Raw genomic sequence first — 13386 nt, forward strand, 5'->3', positions numbered from 1 at the left:
GGTGCCTACCCTCGCTAAAAGGGGGAAGGGGGGGGGGGGGGGCGATTGGGATGAATCATTAACTCAATCAGTAAGTAGTTTTAGTGGTCCACTGTTATCACTGCCGGATGGTGGTGCTCATTGCACTGCTGTTGCCTCAAGTGGCAAACAGAGAGATAGTTTGGTTGATGTGCTTGGTGTCTTTGAAAATTGGCTTTTATCTTCTTTGATAATGCCCACTCATGTCTGAGTGCAAATGCTGTTCTTTTTTTTTTTTTTTTTTTTGTCGTTCACAGAAGTGTGAACCGTTGCCATGCAAGGCATTAAAACATCCAGTTGGAGCAGATTTGTAAATTGAAGAAAATTTGTAGAAAGGATACCTTGGGCAATTTGCCCAGTTAAGGTGCTGTTGAGCAGTGCAGAGGTTTAATCCAATATCTTGAATTTAAGGTTTAAAAAGTAACCTCAGATGTGTACGTTGGCGAAGAAAGCCCTCTCTTTGGTGACCCACTATTATACATACCATACAGTACAATCAACACTGAATGAAAAACACAACAAACATTCTACAGCTCCTGGTGTGCAAGGATCTATTAATCGACTTCAACCATATGAGAGGAAGACGGTGGTTAACACATGAACGAGCGACTTAAAAGTATAGGCAAACTTATCAGTTAAGAGATGGTTCTATCTCTTCATACGAAACCTGTAAATATTATATGTCAAAATGTTTTTGCAGCTTCCAGATGATTGAATTCTCTTACCTGTGCTGCGTTTCTGCTCTGAGTTGGCAATTGCAAGATTTCGCAGTTTACGGTCACTGAGCCTTGTTTGACTTCCTGTCTGCGGTCACTTTCGGCTTTATGGTCGCCTTTCAGTTACATTACGGTCCACATCGGCGCTCAGCCCCACTGCACTCATGATCTCTCCCAGTGCACCTCGGTCTGACACCTCCTGACAGAATCAGCGTCTGACTGCGTCAGGAGCAATCAGACACAAGAACAGATAAGCATCGTGATGAAGCTGGAAAACAACTGTCGTTCTCATGGAGAATTCCATTCAGGAGGAGCATTTGTGAATTGTTAAAACAGTATTTATTCTCTTATTATTAAAGTTTTTATTCTCAGATAGTGTCAGGGATAACTGTGCATAAACGATTAGACATAGTAAATGTAGAAACAAGTGAAAAGTAGCATTATATTTTTTATGTACATTTGTTTGTTTATTGATTTTTGATACAGTTACTGGATGTTGCTGCATGTGAAATTCTGTGCATGTGTTTAATATTTGAATATCTGAAAACCTTTAAAAATCTTGCCTTATGGATGTCATTTTAATCTGTACAGTTAATCTCTGTCATATTTAGCTTGGGGCAAGGGCAGAGTTTGAATAAAGCAGTAATAGACAAGAAAGAGCTGTAAGCCACCATTTTAGTACAGCCACAGTTCACCTAAAGGCCCAAAAGACAATCAATAGCCATTTATCGAACCAATACTGCTCAAATAGCATATCAGCCCTACAAGAACTTTGCCATTAAGTTTTTTGTTTGTTTTGTTTTGTTTTTGTTTGTTTGTTGTTGTTTTTTTTCATTTCTTTGAAATCTTTCATTCCAGCAATGTGACTAGCACTGTGTTTGACAGTCAGAGTTTAGAATTGATGACTGGTGTTGTACCGATTTATAGAGAGACTCTACCATACTTCTGTAGTTGACCCTTGAACAAGTCTAAGGATATATTTATGTTTCCATGGCTTTAATGAGGAAATGATTTAATGTTTCTGAGAGCAGGTGGTCGGTAAAGCAGATCCAATCTAAAGGACTGATATCAAACACTAACAGATATATTGCTGTTTTGTTATGTCCGTTTAAGTATGACTGAAAAGCCTTTTTGCTTTTCCATGACCAGAAGAAAAAGCATTTTATATTAGCTGATTTGTGGTGGTTCCACAAGAACTTTCAACACCCCTTGCACTTTTAAAAACACCTCTTTTTCACTGTCAGCACATACTCTGACTCGTGGACAATAACCTGCCAACGAAAGACAGGTTCACCATTAATATTTCAATTTCCTCATAAATTCAGAGGGCACAGTCTTTAGGACAGTCTTTGGTGCGGTAAATTAAAGGTAAATTACGGTAAATTAAAGTGGATAGAACATTCTACCTCATACAAATCTGAAAGAGAAAGAGAGACAGACAGAGAGAGAGACAGAGAGAGCGAGGGAGAGGGAGAGAGAGTGAGCGAGCAACTAACTTGTGTATTGTGTTCCTTATGCAGTGTAATTTACAGCCATCCACTGCTACAGTCATTAACAAAGGAAAACAGGCTTAAATCTGAATGGTGACATCTGTGGGACTGTTTAACTGGGCTAAGTGTAAAGGAAACCCTAGGTGATATTTCATTACTCTGTTGCCCTTGGCGTCCTGGTGTTTTCCCTTTCCCTTTGCTGCCGCAGCCTCCACATCTGCGACTGATATGACTGTTAGTTTTGCTGTTGGGTTTTAAAGAAAGCATCAGCCGTGAAATGGAAGGAGAGGAAGGAAACCAGAACCTCTCTGACATCCCTGAGAAGTCTCTATTGGATAAAATGAGCATGACATTTTGCATAGTCCGCAACGCTGAACCTAGGGAATATCATCAATGTGTCCATTTTTCAAACGAGTATCACTGACGCTTTTTTTCTTTATCAGCATTTTGTGTGTGTGTGTGTGTGTGTGTGTGTGTGTGTGTGTGTGTGTGTGTGTGTGTGTGTGTGTGTGTATGTGTGTGTTTTCTATGTCTGTTGTGTAATCTCAGTTTAAAGTGAAGTACGTGTAGGTTGAACCACAACACATAAAAAAAATTCACTAGACTGCCATCTAGTGGTTTGTAGATGACTGGCAAGGCACATGATGCAGTGTTCTTCCTCATGTCAAAACATACAAATATGCATACAAAACAGACATTTAACGGTTATTTCTAATTACAACTCTCACAATTCAATTGAGATGCTATATATCTGTTGTAGTGTAGCACTACCAGAATAGCCAGTTTGTGTTAAATGAGCAGTAATGGTCCTAACGAGTAACATCTTGTTACCTGCTATTAAAACTACAGACAAGGGGAAATGTGGAGGTACTTTGGCACTGTTCCCACATCTCACATATAAATGTTGTTTTCCAGATTAAACAGGTTTTTGTTTCTCACAGAGTTTCCATTGCCTGGAACACCCCCCCGACCTGTTTACTTAGGTGCTTGCTGATTAGGAATTCTCATGCTGTGGGCCTCAAAAATCACATTGTCTTCAACTGTAACACTGTGTACCCCCGCAACTTTTTCTGTCACTTTTTCATTCTTCGTATCTCTCATTCTGTCTGTCTGACACGTAATGTCTTACTCTGTGTCTCTGTTTTTCTTCCTATCACTCTCTCTCTCTCTCTCGCTCTCTCTCTCTCTCTCTCTCTCTCTCTCTCTCTGTATCTATCTTCTGAGAGCTTAATGGTGTGGTTACTCAAGCATTTTCTGTGGCATGTTGTCTTCATTAGGAGGGGCCGTAACACTAGAAGCACACAGTCTCCTTCCGGCCTTTGACAGTCTGTCCAGATGGACGGCAACGTTTGATAAACACTGTACAATTTTACTGTTGCCACTCATTAGTGGAGAGAGAAACATTTAAATAGGCAAAGAAGGGAGAATAAAAAACAGACTGTTTGTAGCATGAAGACATTTTTTAAAAGGGCATTTCAGAATATCGAATAACATCAGACATCTGTTTTTGATGGTTTCTTGTTTTCCTGAAATAACATAAACAGTGGGAATGGGTTTTAATGTGAATGCCTTAATGAGAGGGCTTGTAGCATGAGCGCTTTCATGGCTGTGTGTCAAGGGGCTGGTGTTTATAGTTCATGCCTGTGGTAATAATGGCCACTCTCCTAGACGGTCTCTGACATTTTTGCTGTTTCTCTTTTATAGGAGGACTGAGGGGCCTCTGCTGCACGTGGCTGATACTGGTTCCCACAAGCACCTTGTGGATAGAAGCCTCCCATTTAAAGTCATAGGCCTACGTAACTAAAAATAAAGAGCGAGAAGAAAAGAAAATGGAGAATTTGACATTAGGGACGAGCAAGGGCGGCCTCGGGTTGAACTGCAGCATGTCTGGACGACATAACATCGTTTTCACGCTCGTTCCTGTGGTGTACAGCTGCAACTTTGTCATCGGCATTGTGGGTAACAGCATGGTGGTGGCCGTCATCTATCGCTACATGAAGCTGAGGTCGGTGGCCAATGTCTTTGTGCTCAACTTGGCCATTTCAGACCTTACCTTCCTCATTACTCTGCCCCTTTGGGCAACCTTTACCGCAGCCGGCTACCATTGGCCGTTTGGTAGCCTTTTGTGTAAGGCCAGTGCAGGATTGGCTATCTTCAACCTGTACACCAGTATCTTCTTCCTCACAGCTCTTAGCATAGACCGTTATCTGGCCATCGTCCACCCGGTACGCTCGAGACGCAGACGCACGCTCCTCTACGCCCGTCTCACCTGCATCTTCATCTGGGTGTTTGCTTTCCTCCTGAGTGCGCCCACTGCCCTTAGCCGCGACGTTCACCAAATGGGCAACTCCAGCTCCACCTTGTGTGCCGTGGTCCACCGAGGAGAACTCATCCACCTTCTGATCAGCCTGAGCGTGATGAAGAGCGTGCTGGGATTTGTGGTTCCCTTTCTCATCATCATCACCTGCTATTGCCTGATTGGTCGAGCTCTGCTGGGGGCCAGAGGAGGGCTGAGGAAAAGCGTTCGTTCGCGGGAGGACGAGGTGCTGCGGATGCTGGCAGCCGCCGTGCTGGCTTTTTTCGTCTGCTGGGCGCCACATCAAGTCTTCTACTTCGTGGAACTGTTGGTGGTGTCGGGCGTGGTGGATAACTGTAAGGTGGTGGATGTCATTGACACCGCCTTGCCCTTCACCATTTGCCTGGCCTACTTTAACAGCTGCGTGAACCCAATCCTTTATAGTTTTGTGGGTCACAACTTCCGGAAGAACCTGCTACAGTTGCTGCGTTGTCGGCCGGGCACGGACGAGGGACGCCAGAGCCTCAGCTCTAAGATGAACTCGCTTTCACACCGTGCCACGGAGATTCTACACCTCACAGGGAGCAAGAAGAGCACGGTGACAGCATAAGACCCACAGCCCTGAAAATGGGCATTTTCTCACAAGGTCTGAGTGAAAAAGTTACTGAGAAACATATTATGAGTTTTAAGGACCCCAACTCTCTGACTCAGCACTAAGCTACAAACTGGTGGAAAGACCAAAACAAAGATAGTCTTTTTTCATCTTCTTTTTTTAGTCCTTGAATCTACTGAATTCTCTGAAGATATTTGTGACCTAAAAAGTACAATCACATCTAATTTGTTTGATGTTCCCTTAGTTTATCATACATCATTAGATAGTGATGAATTAATAAGAATTAATTGTAAGACAGGTATTTACCTCACCAACAAAAGTGTGAAAAGCTAATTTACTACTTAATTTTACAACAGTAGATCTCAAGATTGTGTTACTGGAATAGTAAAGCATTTACATACTTAAGAAACAACAATATTAAAAAAGAACAATCAGCAGTAATGTATGATCTTACATAACATAAAACTTGGACTGGTGACTTGGAGCAGATCCTAACTGCATACTGTGAATGAACATTTGTGAATTAAATGTTGCACTAAAACTACAAACCAAGGGAGTGGGTGTAAATGGTTATCTCAATGGTAGTGCCAATTTCATACCACCAGAAAACATACTATAAACTGATGTGTACATATATGTCATAATTTCCACTATTGTTTTTGTTCATTTTTTTTTTTTTTAACAAGAATCAGGTTCATCAGTATACAGCATCCATGAGGTTTTGTTTTCGCTTTTATCTTTTGCACTCTGTGCGTGGGTGAAAAAGACTGAATTGTTTAATGAAAATGTCATTTAATATATAATTCGGGGAAATACGTCTGTGAAAAACAAATGCATCATTATTGTGTTTGTAACCATTACTATCCAAACACTCCAGGTTGGGTGCCAGGTTCTCTTTTGGGATGTTTTCTCTGTTTTGTCTGTAGTATTTAAATATTTAGGATAAACAAAAAATCCTTTTGTATTTGTACAGTTGGTGATAATATATACAATTTGTAAAGTCCATGAATGAAAATAAATAATCTTCTAATATTCAATTATGTCTTATTTTTTATTAAACGGTCAAAACAATTTTCACAAGTGACCAGCCATGTTACACAGTGTTTCTGAATCTACTGCTAGCAGACCCAATATCCAGATCACTGTGGTGTTTCTCACATCCTCTTGATTTTGGTAATAGTTTTATCACTGTTTTAATTAATCAGTAACTGACTTGAATTAAGTGGGTCAGCGCATATATAAAGGCCAAGTCACTGGATAATGTTGTAATGTAGATATGGACTGAAAAACACTGGACAAATTTAAAGTGGTGCTATATGCGGTATCTGTCTGCCTCAGGGCTTCACAAAACACACAGCCTTGACTCAAGGCTCCCAACCCAAATGTCTGTAGACGTGTCTACCTTCATGTTAATCATTGAGAGAAAGACCACGCATATTGAAATCAGCAGCTTTTCTGATGCCGAAATGCAACCTAAAAATATCTGGCGCAGTGGTTAAGCCAGGTCCACACAACACGTGCAGTGTTTTAGACTTGGAGACCCACGTTGATTGGATGACATGGATGAAGCCAGGGGTTATAAATGGAGAAGAAGAAGAACTACAGACCACATTGCAAACATGAAGGTCCTTCTGCTCTTGGGATTGGTGGCTGTCGCTCTGTCCGAGGTGACAAGATATGACGGGTAAAATCATGCGCGTGTGTGTATGTACGTGTATTTGTGTGTGTGTGTGTGTGTGTGTGTGTGTGTGTGTGTGTGTTGGAAGTGTGCTCATGCCTGTGTGTGTGTGTGTGTGTGTGTGTGTGTGTGTGCCTTCATTATTTTAAATCGTCGTTGCACTGAGTCCCAAAAACTATATGGGGTGACAATGTCCCATCATCTCTCTTTCCCTCTCTCTCTCTCTCTCTTTCTCTCTCTGGCCCACAGGGAGCTTGTCCTCCGTCTGAAGCCTGTGGTTGATGAGCATGTCCAGGTCATCAAGACACTGAGTGAAAGTATCAAGGTAAAGTTCTCAGTCCAACAGAATGGGCCAAGCTCAAATACAGCAACTCCCGTGTCTTAACACACCACACGTTGTCCTAGCCCCGTGCTAACACACGCGATTTGAGCTCAAATCAGGCATGTTTGCGTATGACCATGCTAAAAGTGCAGCACTGATCAAGATAGAACGCACTGGCATATGAAGCTGTGGCTCACACGCACACTAACTGTGTATCTTTGGCGTCCTCTGCAGGTGGATTTCTGGAAGCCCGATAGCCCTGAGCTGGTGACTATTGATATTGATGTTGATATTCACATCTCTGCCCCTCATGCGGCCATGGTCTTCACCATGCTTCAGCAGAGTGGCATGGAACACAAGTACGAGTCCAAGCGAACCAGTCACTTAATATAAAACCATTAGTGAACATACACATTGGTCAATTCCTGACCACCGTAGAGAAGGCATAGAAAGCATAGGAGTGTGGTCCAGATCCAAATAGAGATGTTGGAAAATCCATTATAAATTCCAGGAGACTGTAATTTTCTCATAGGGGATATTTGGGACAGCAGGAACTCTGTTCTGTGAAGGCAGTGTGAATATGCACTATATGTCTCCTCTAAGGGTGGGAAAGAATGAAGTAACACTCATAGAAAAAGGACATTTAGACAGATCTCTATACTGGTGAAGAACAGAGAAAAAGATGTGTTAAGGTGGTGTGGAATATTTTGATAGGACAGCTCTGAAGCTGATGTACAGCAGTTTTACAGTGCCCAGAGTCATGTTACCAGTTTTCAGAAGTTGTTGTGGGCCTCTGTAACAGGTGTCATGTCTTCCTGAAGGGTTTTGATTGGTGACCTGCAGACTGCTGTGGATGGACAGAGAGACAACAACGGGATTTCCCCCAGGGCCCACTCTTATGAGAAATACAACAGTTTGGAAACAGTAAGGAGGAGGGGGGGTGATGGATTTTATACCACTGTTATCTCCCCCCTCACCTCTCATCATCAGTCATTCTCCTTATCGTGTCATGTGTTAACACCTCTCTCCTACAGATCCAGGCTTGGATGTCCACTATGGCTTCTACCAACGCTGCACTGGTCAGCAAACAAGTGATAGGCACCAGCTTTGAGGGACGTTCCATTGAGCTCCTCAAGGTAATGAACAGCTGTGGGTTTACACATTATGAAACACTCAGCTGACCAACCACATCTGCTAGAAACCAATAAGGGTATAACTGCACAAAACTGTTTAATGTATGCCATGGTTCTGACTGTGTTAACAGACAAACCATTGGCTGCACTTTGTAAAAGCAAAAGTATTCAGTGCAGAAAAAGGGTACCTTTAACAATTTGGCATATTCTTTGTTAAAATTTGCTGAATAAGCCTGAACATGTACCTGTTTTTGAGATACTCAGTGACTCATCAAATAAGGAAAAACATGTTTCGTTGTATATGACTGTTTGTGTGAAAATTGTTTCACAACCTGTATGTAATTGAATATATTACATTAACACTTGCCCAGTGGAAGTTTGTTTCACCCACAATACGTACAAAGGGTACAAAAACACGAGCAATATACCTCTAAAAACTATATTTGTCCAACCAGTGGATTATTGACCAAAAACTGGCCAAAACTGCAGAATTTGCCAAAGTGAAATACCATTTGGCTTGATTGTAAATCTGATAATAAAAAGATTACATACAGTAATTTTCATGTTAGATAAAGAGTCGGTGTTCCTCTTCCACAGATCGGTAAGAAGACCAGCACCACCAAGCCTGCTATCTTCCTTGATTGTGGTATCCATGCCAGAGAGTGGGTCTCCCCAGCTTTCTGCCAGTGGTTCATTAAAGAGGTGAATACTAAATGGGCCTTGCAGATATATGCAAACTGTATTTTATCAACAAGCGCCAGACTTTTCCATGATGCAAGATAAACAGTCGCTATTAACATATTAATCAGATATTGATATTTTTAATAGATCATGCTCCTTATACTTGCAGAGGAATCTTGCAAAGCTTGCATAAATTTGTCTTCAAAAAAGGGTTTCATCGTCAAGTGATCAGTATCTCCTATACTAACCTCTGAACTTTGGTGAATTAGGCTGTGTCTACCTACGGCGCAGACTCCCAAATGACCAGTCTTTTGGACCAGATGGACGTGTATGTTCTGCCAGTGATCAATGTTGATGGCTACGTGCACACCTTTACAACCGTAGGTGGTCAAATCAAACTGTTCTTTTTTTTAATCGGTTTGTTTAGTTCAGGACACGTAAACAGTTCAATTAGACTTCAGTTAATCGGGATTCTGAAGGAGCCTTAAGTATGGCCGTGAGTTTACAAATGATACTCATCAAGTCTCATTTCAAATCTCTCTACTGAATATACAGGACAGATTGTGGAGAAAGACCCGCTCCAGGAGAGCTGGTACCAGTTGCATCGGTGCTGACCCCAACAGGAACTTTGATGCTGGCTGGTGCAGTGAGTATTGAGTCTGGTGTGTGTGCATAGAGTCAGATGATTACATCTGACTGACATCAGCAGAGTCAAGTCAGTTGTGACTGGCAGCAATACGTAGGGGAACTTATATAGTATTTACACACATCAGGTTGGTCAGGGAGCAGAATGTTCTCTCTGTCGTGGAACGCTTTCATCTCACTGCATTTTGTTTGATTTCTAACACTCAGCCTTGGGAGCTTCCAGCAACCCCTGCAGTGACACATACTGTGGGAGCAGCCCTGAGTCTGAGGTAGAGGTCAAAGCTGTGGCTGACTTCATCCGCAAGAACAAGGCCACCATCAAGGCCTACCTCACCATCCACTCCTACTCCCAGCTTCTGCTCTTCCCCTACTCTTACACCTACAACCTGTGTAAAGACCACTCCGAGCTGGTATGTGCACCCTCTTTCTCTCTCTCTCTCTCTCTCTCACACACACACACACACACATACTAATACATGACACATTCATGCACATGCATATATGCATGCAAACTCAATAAAAAAAAAATGTTTGTTCTTAGTCAAACTTAACATACACTTTTACTCTCATGTGTATTCACAGTGACATAAAACACTGTTTCAAAGGGATCCACAGCAGTACACATACTTTAAAAAACCCATTAGTTAATAAACCCAGAGGAAAAGGATCCTATGAGGTGGTGTTCCTAAGCCTTCTCCGCAGCCATCGGTTGCTGCCGCAACAGAGAAAAACTAACTCAGCTTATCAGGGGCCTGGTGATGAGTTGAAAAGTTGAGTTCTTTTTTACAGTGATGTATGAAACAGCTGACGAGCTCCAAAGCTAGGCCTGACAGAGTATTATTAGATACATTATAGAAGCAGAGGCATTTTAATAAAAGATTTACGCAACGGAACACCCCCCCCCCTACCCCCAGCTCTTCCTATAGCAACATTTATTTATACAAACTGTTTCTATCACCACTGCTACATTGCCATTACAAAGCCTCTTCCATTGTACACTCCCAGCCTTGCTGATATTACCCATATGGCAGAGTGTTCCTTGTAGTCTGCATTTACATTCACACAGGGGTGTTCCAATGCCTGGACCTCTCACTCACACCCTGGTCTCAGCTCACACACGGCCGCAGTTCACACTTCTCCCTCGCCTCTGTCTCCCTGAGCTCACTTTCGCACTGTACCTCTCGCCTCCTCTCTGCATCTCCCCGCTCTCAAAATAAAACACGCGGACGTTTGATATCATTGTTCTGTCAGGGTTATGGAAGTGTTAGCGCATCCCTGCAGCTCTTTGTCATTTGCAATTCAGTTAAATCTGTGCTTGTGCTTTTCCCCCTCCTTCTTTTCATTGCACTTTATGTCTTTATCCATATTGCTTTGGCATAGCCTTTATGTCTTTACGTGTGTTTTTTGACTAATCCTAATAATTCACTTTTTTTTAAGTATGATGTCACCAATATGATGTTTGTCTGATTGCCTCTCATTGCAATTTCATCCCTTGCGAATGTTTATCTCTCGTTTGTTATTTTTCGATGATTTGAGATCTATTTTTGTCTATCTCTCAATGTGTCTGTCTCTCATTATCTTACCCACTTCCTCTCAGTCTGATTCTGTCTCACAACGTCTCATCCTGTTTCATGCGGTCGCAGGGCTTCTCTTTATTTGATGCTGTCTGTCTGTTTGCGTCTCCGCTTATACTTTCAGACATTGTCTTTCCATCCCTCTATATCTCACTCTATTTCTTTGTGTCTCTCAGCTGAGTGTGGCAGAGGGAGCTGCTAGCGCTCTTCGTTCCCTCTATAACACTCGTTACACCAGTGGTCCTGGAGCTGCTACCATCTGTGAGTATACAACCCATTACATAGCACAACCTCTATTACCCAACATGAATTTAACCTCACTTATCTCGCACACTATCTATTGACAGTGTTCTACATACATAGAATAGCTATTTTTGGCCATATCATAGTGTTGATGGTAACTTGTGTTTAAATGTTGTCCTCCCAAGCAAAATTTATGACTCTTGTTTCTTTGTCTGTTATAGACCCTGCTGCAGGTGGATCTGATGACTGGGCCTATGATTTGGGGGTGAAGTACTCCTATACCTTTGAGCTACGTGACACTGGTCGCTATGGTTTCCTGCTGCCTGAGTCTCAGATCAAGCCTACCTGTCAGGAGACCATGCTGGCCGTCAAGTACATCGCTGCCCACGTGCAGAAGAACCTGTATTGAAAAAAAAGACAAACAGAGACGGACATAGCTGTCATATTGTCTACTCACACGTAGGAGACATCTTCAGCCTCTCCTCTTTCAACACCCAATATTCTGTATAATTCAGTACCGGGATCAGAAACAATAAAATAAAAAAGACAAAAACAAAAACAAAAGCAAATGATGTATCCTGAGTGAACTCATTTGCTGAATCATTGAGTGCTGAATCGTTTATTTGTTGTTGGACCATTTAGTCCAAATAGACTGAACACTCCAAATTATTCATGGGAGTCAATGTATTCATGGCAGTGGAACTGTGGCATGGATGAAAACACATGAAAAACACAAATACTTGTAATAGTAGGATGTTTAAAGGCATATGTCAATCGGCCATGCACGTGGATCCTTCAGTTACAGCGTGTTACAATCACTGAAAAAAGGAAACACTATTTCGCAGTCAGTTGTCTGGTATAAATGTAAATGTTCACTATTATGATCTAAATTCTGCTTTAAAACATCAGGACTTCCCCAAACAACCTAATCCCACAGAAAGCATTGAACACAAGCCAAGTGCATGGATTAGTGTTCCCTGATCAAACTAATCTACTCTATTTAGACATTCTTGTTCTAATCGCTCTAAAAAAGAAGGATTTACTGTTAAATATCTGTGGGAAGCAGGGAGACAGCGTCTGGGAAAGATAGAGCAGGAAGCATTTCCTTTCTAATAGCTTCTTTTTCTGCTGGAATGGGAAAAGGAGTGGGACAACTCATGATTCATTGTGGCTCACTGTAATTGCCCCCTCTTGTGTCTTGGCTGAGTTCCAGTGTGTGTATGTATGTGTGTGTGTGTGTGTGTGTGTGTGTGTGTGCGTGTGTGCGTGTGTGCTCGTGCGCGTGTGCATTTTTGTGTGTGTGTGTGGGAGGGGCGGGCTGACCCAAAGAATTGCGGGCAACTGCACAGTACGTGATGGTCATACCATACTGATTCCATGGCTGCACTGTTACCCTGCCAAGCATGCAGGCAACATGAGAGTCCACAGACCATGCACTGCACAATACAGTATGATCATGCATACTAATCAGACTCAAATGAGAGAATCTCAGTGTCTGGATTCTCCTCCCTACAAATACATGGATGAACAAATTGTTTGAGAGTGCAATCTATGTAAATGCCATGTGAATTGCAACTTGATGAAAGTTTGTCTGATATATTGAATATATTGGATGCATTATCCCAAACAAACATTCACCTACATGCCTAAAATAGTTTTGCAATTTTAAGGCGTGTTTTCCATATTTTAGTGGGAGATATTCTTGTCGGTCGTAAAAAAGTATGCCTATGACTGTAACACAAAATATGTATAACAACACTTAACACAACCATACACTAGAGTTAACCCACATAGCCATAAGCCACTGTTACGCAATGTGGCGTACCAAACTACTCCTACCCCCCTACACCATTGTTCGTAAGACACATTACTTGCCACTAGATGTCGCTCGTGCCTATGGGTCCATTACACAGGGACCATGAAATTTCTCTCAGAATTTCCCTGATTTTTTTTTTTTTTTGTCTTGCGCAAACCATT

At 42.0% G+C, this 13386-nt stretch overlaps 2 protein-coding genes across 2 annotated transcripts; both read left to right on the forward strand.

Annotated features, from left to right (window-relative positions):
- Positions 1 to 4044: 4044 nt before the first annotated feature.
- agtr1b (angiotensin II receptor, type 1b) lies at positions 4045 to 5130 on the forward strand. The gene has a single exon (XM_030767614.1). It carries the CDS (start codon positions 4054 to 4056, stop codon positions 5128 to 5130), a length of 1077 nt encoding a protein of 358 aa, XP_030623474.1. The 5' UTR covers positions 4045 to 4053.
- Positions 5131 to 6752: 1622 nt separating this feature from the next.
- On the forward strand, positions 6753 to 11950 carry cpb1 (carboxypeptidase B1 (tissue)). Its single transcript, XM_030769157.1, has 11 exons — positions 6753 to 6817; positions 7061 to 7136; positions 7368 to 7492; positions 7955 to 8057; positions 8168 to 8269; positions 8864 to 8968; positions 9217 to 9327; positions 9503 to 9593; positions 9800 to 10002; positions 11343 to 11427; positions 11631 to 11950. Exons 1-11 carry the CDS (start codon positions 6753 to 6755, stop codon positions 11816 to 11818), a joined length of 1254 nt encoding a protein of 417 aa, XP_030625017.1. The 3' UTR covers positions 11819 to 11950.
- Positions 11951 to 13386: the final 1436 nt, after the last annotated feature.

Source organism: Chanos chanos, chromosome 3 (assembly GCF_902362185.1).
Source record: "Chanos chanos chromosome 3, fChaCha1.1, whole genome shotgun sequence".
In the NCBI taxonomy this organism is placed as follows: domain Eukaryota; kingdom Metazoa; phylum Chordata; class Actinopteri; order Gonorynchiformes; family Chanidae; genus Chanos; species Chanos chanos.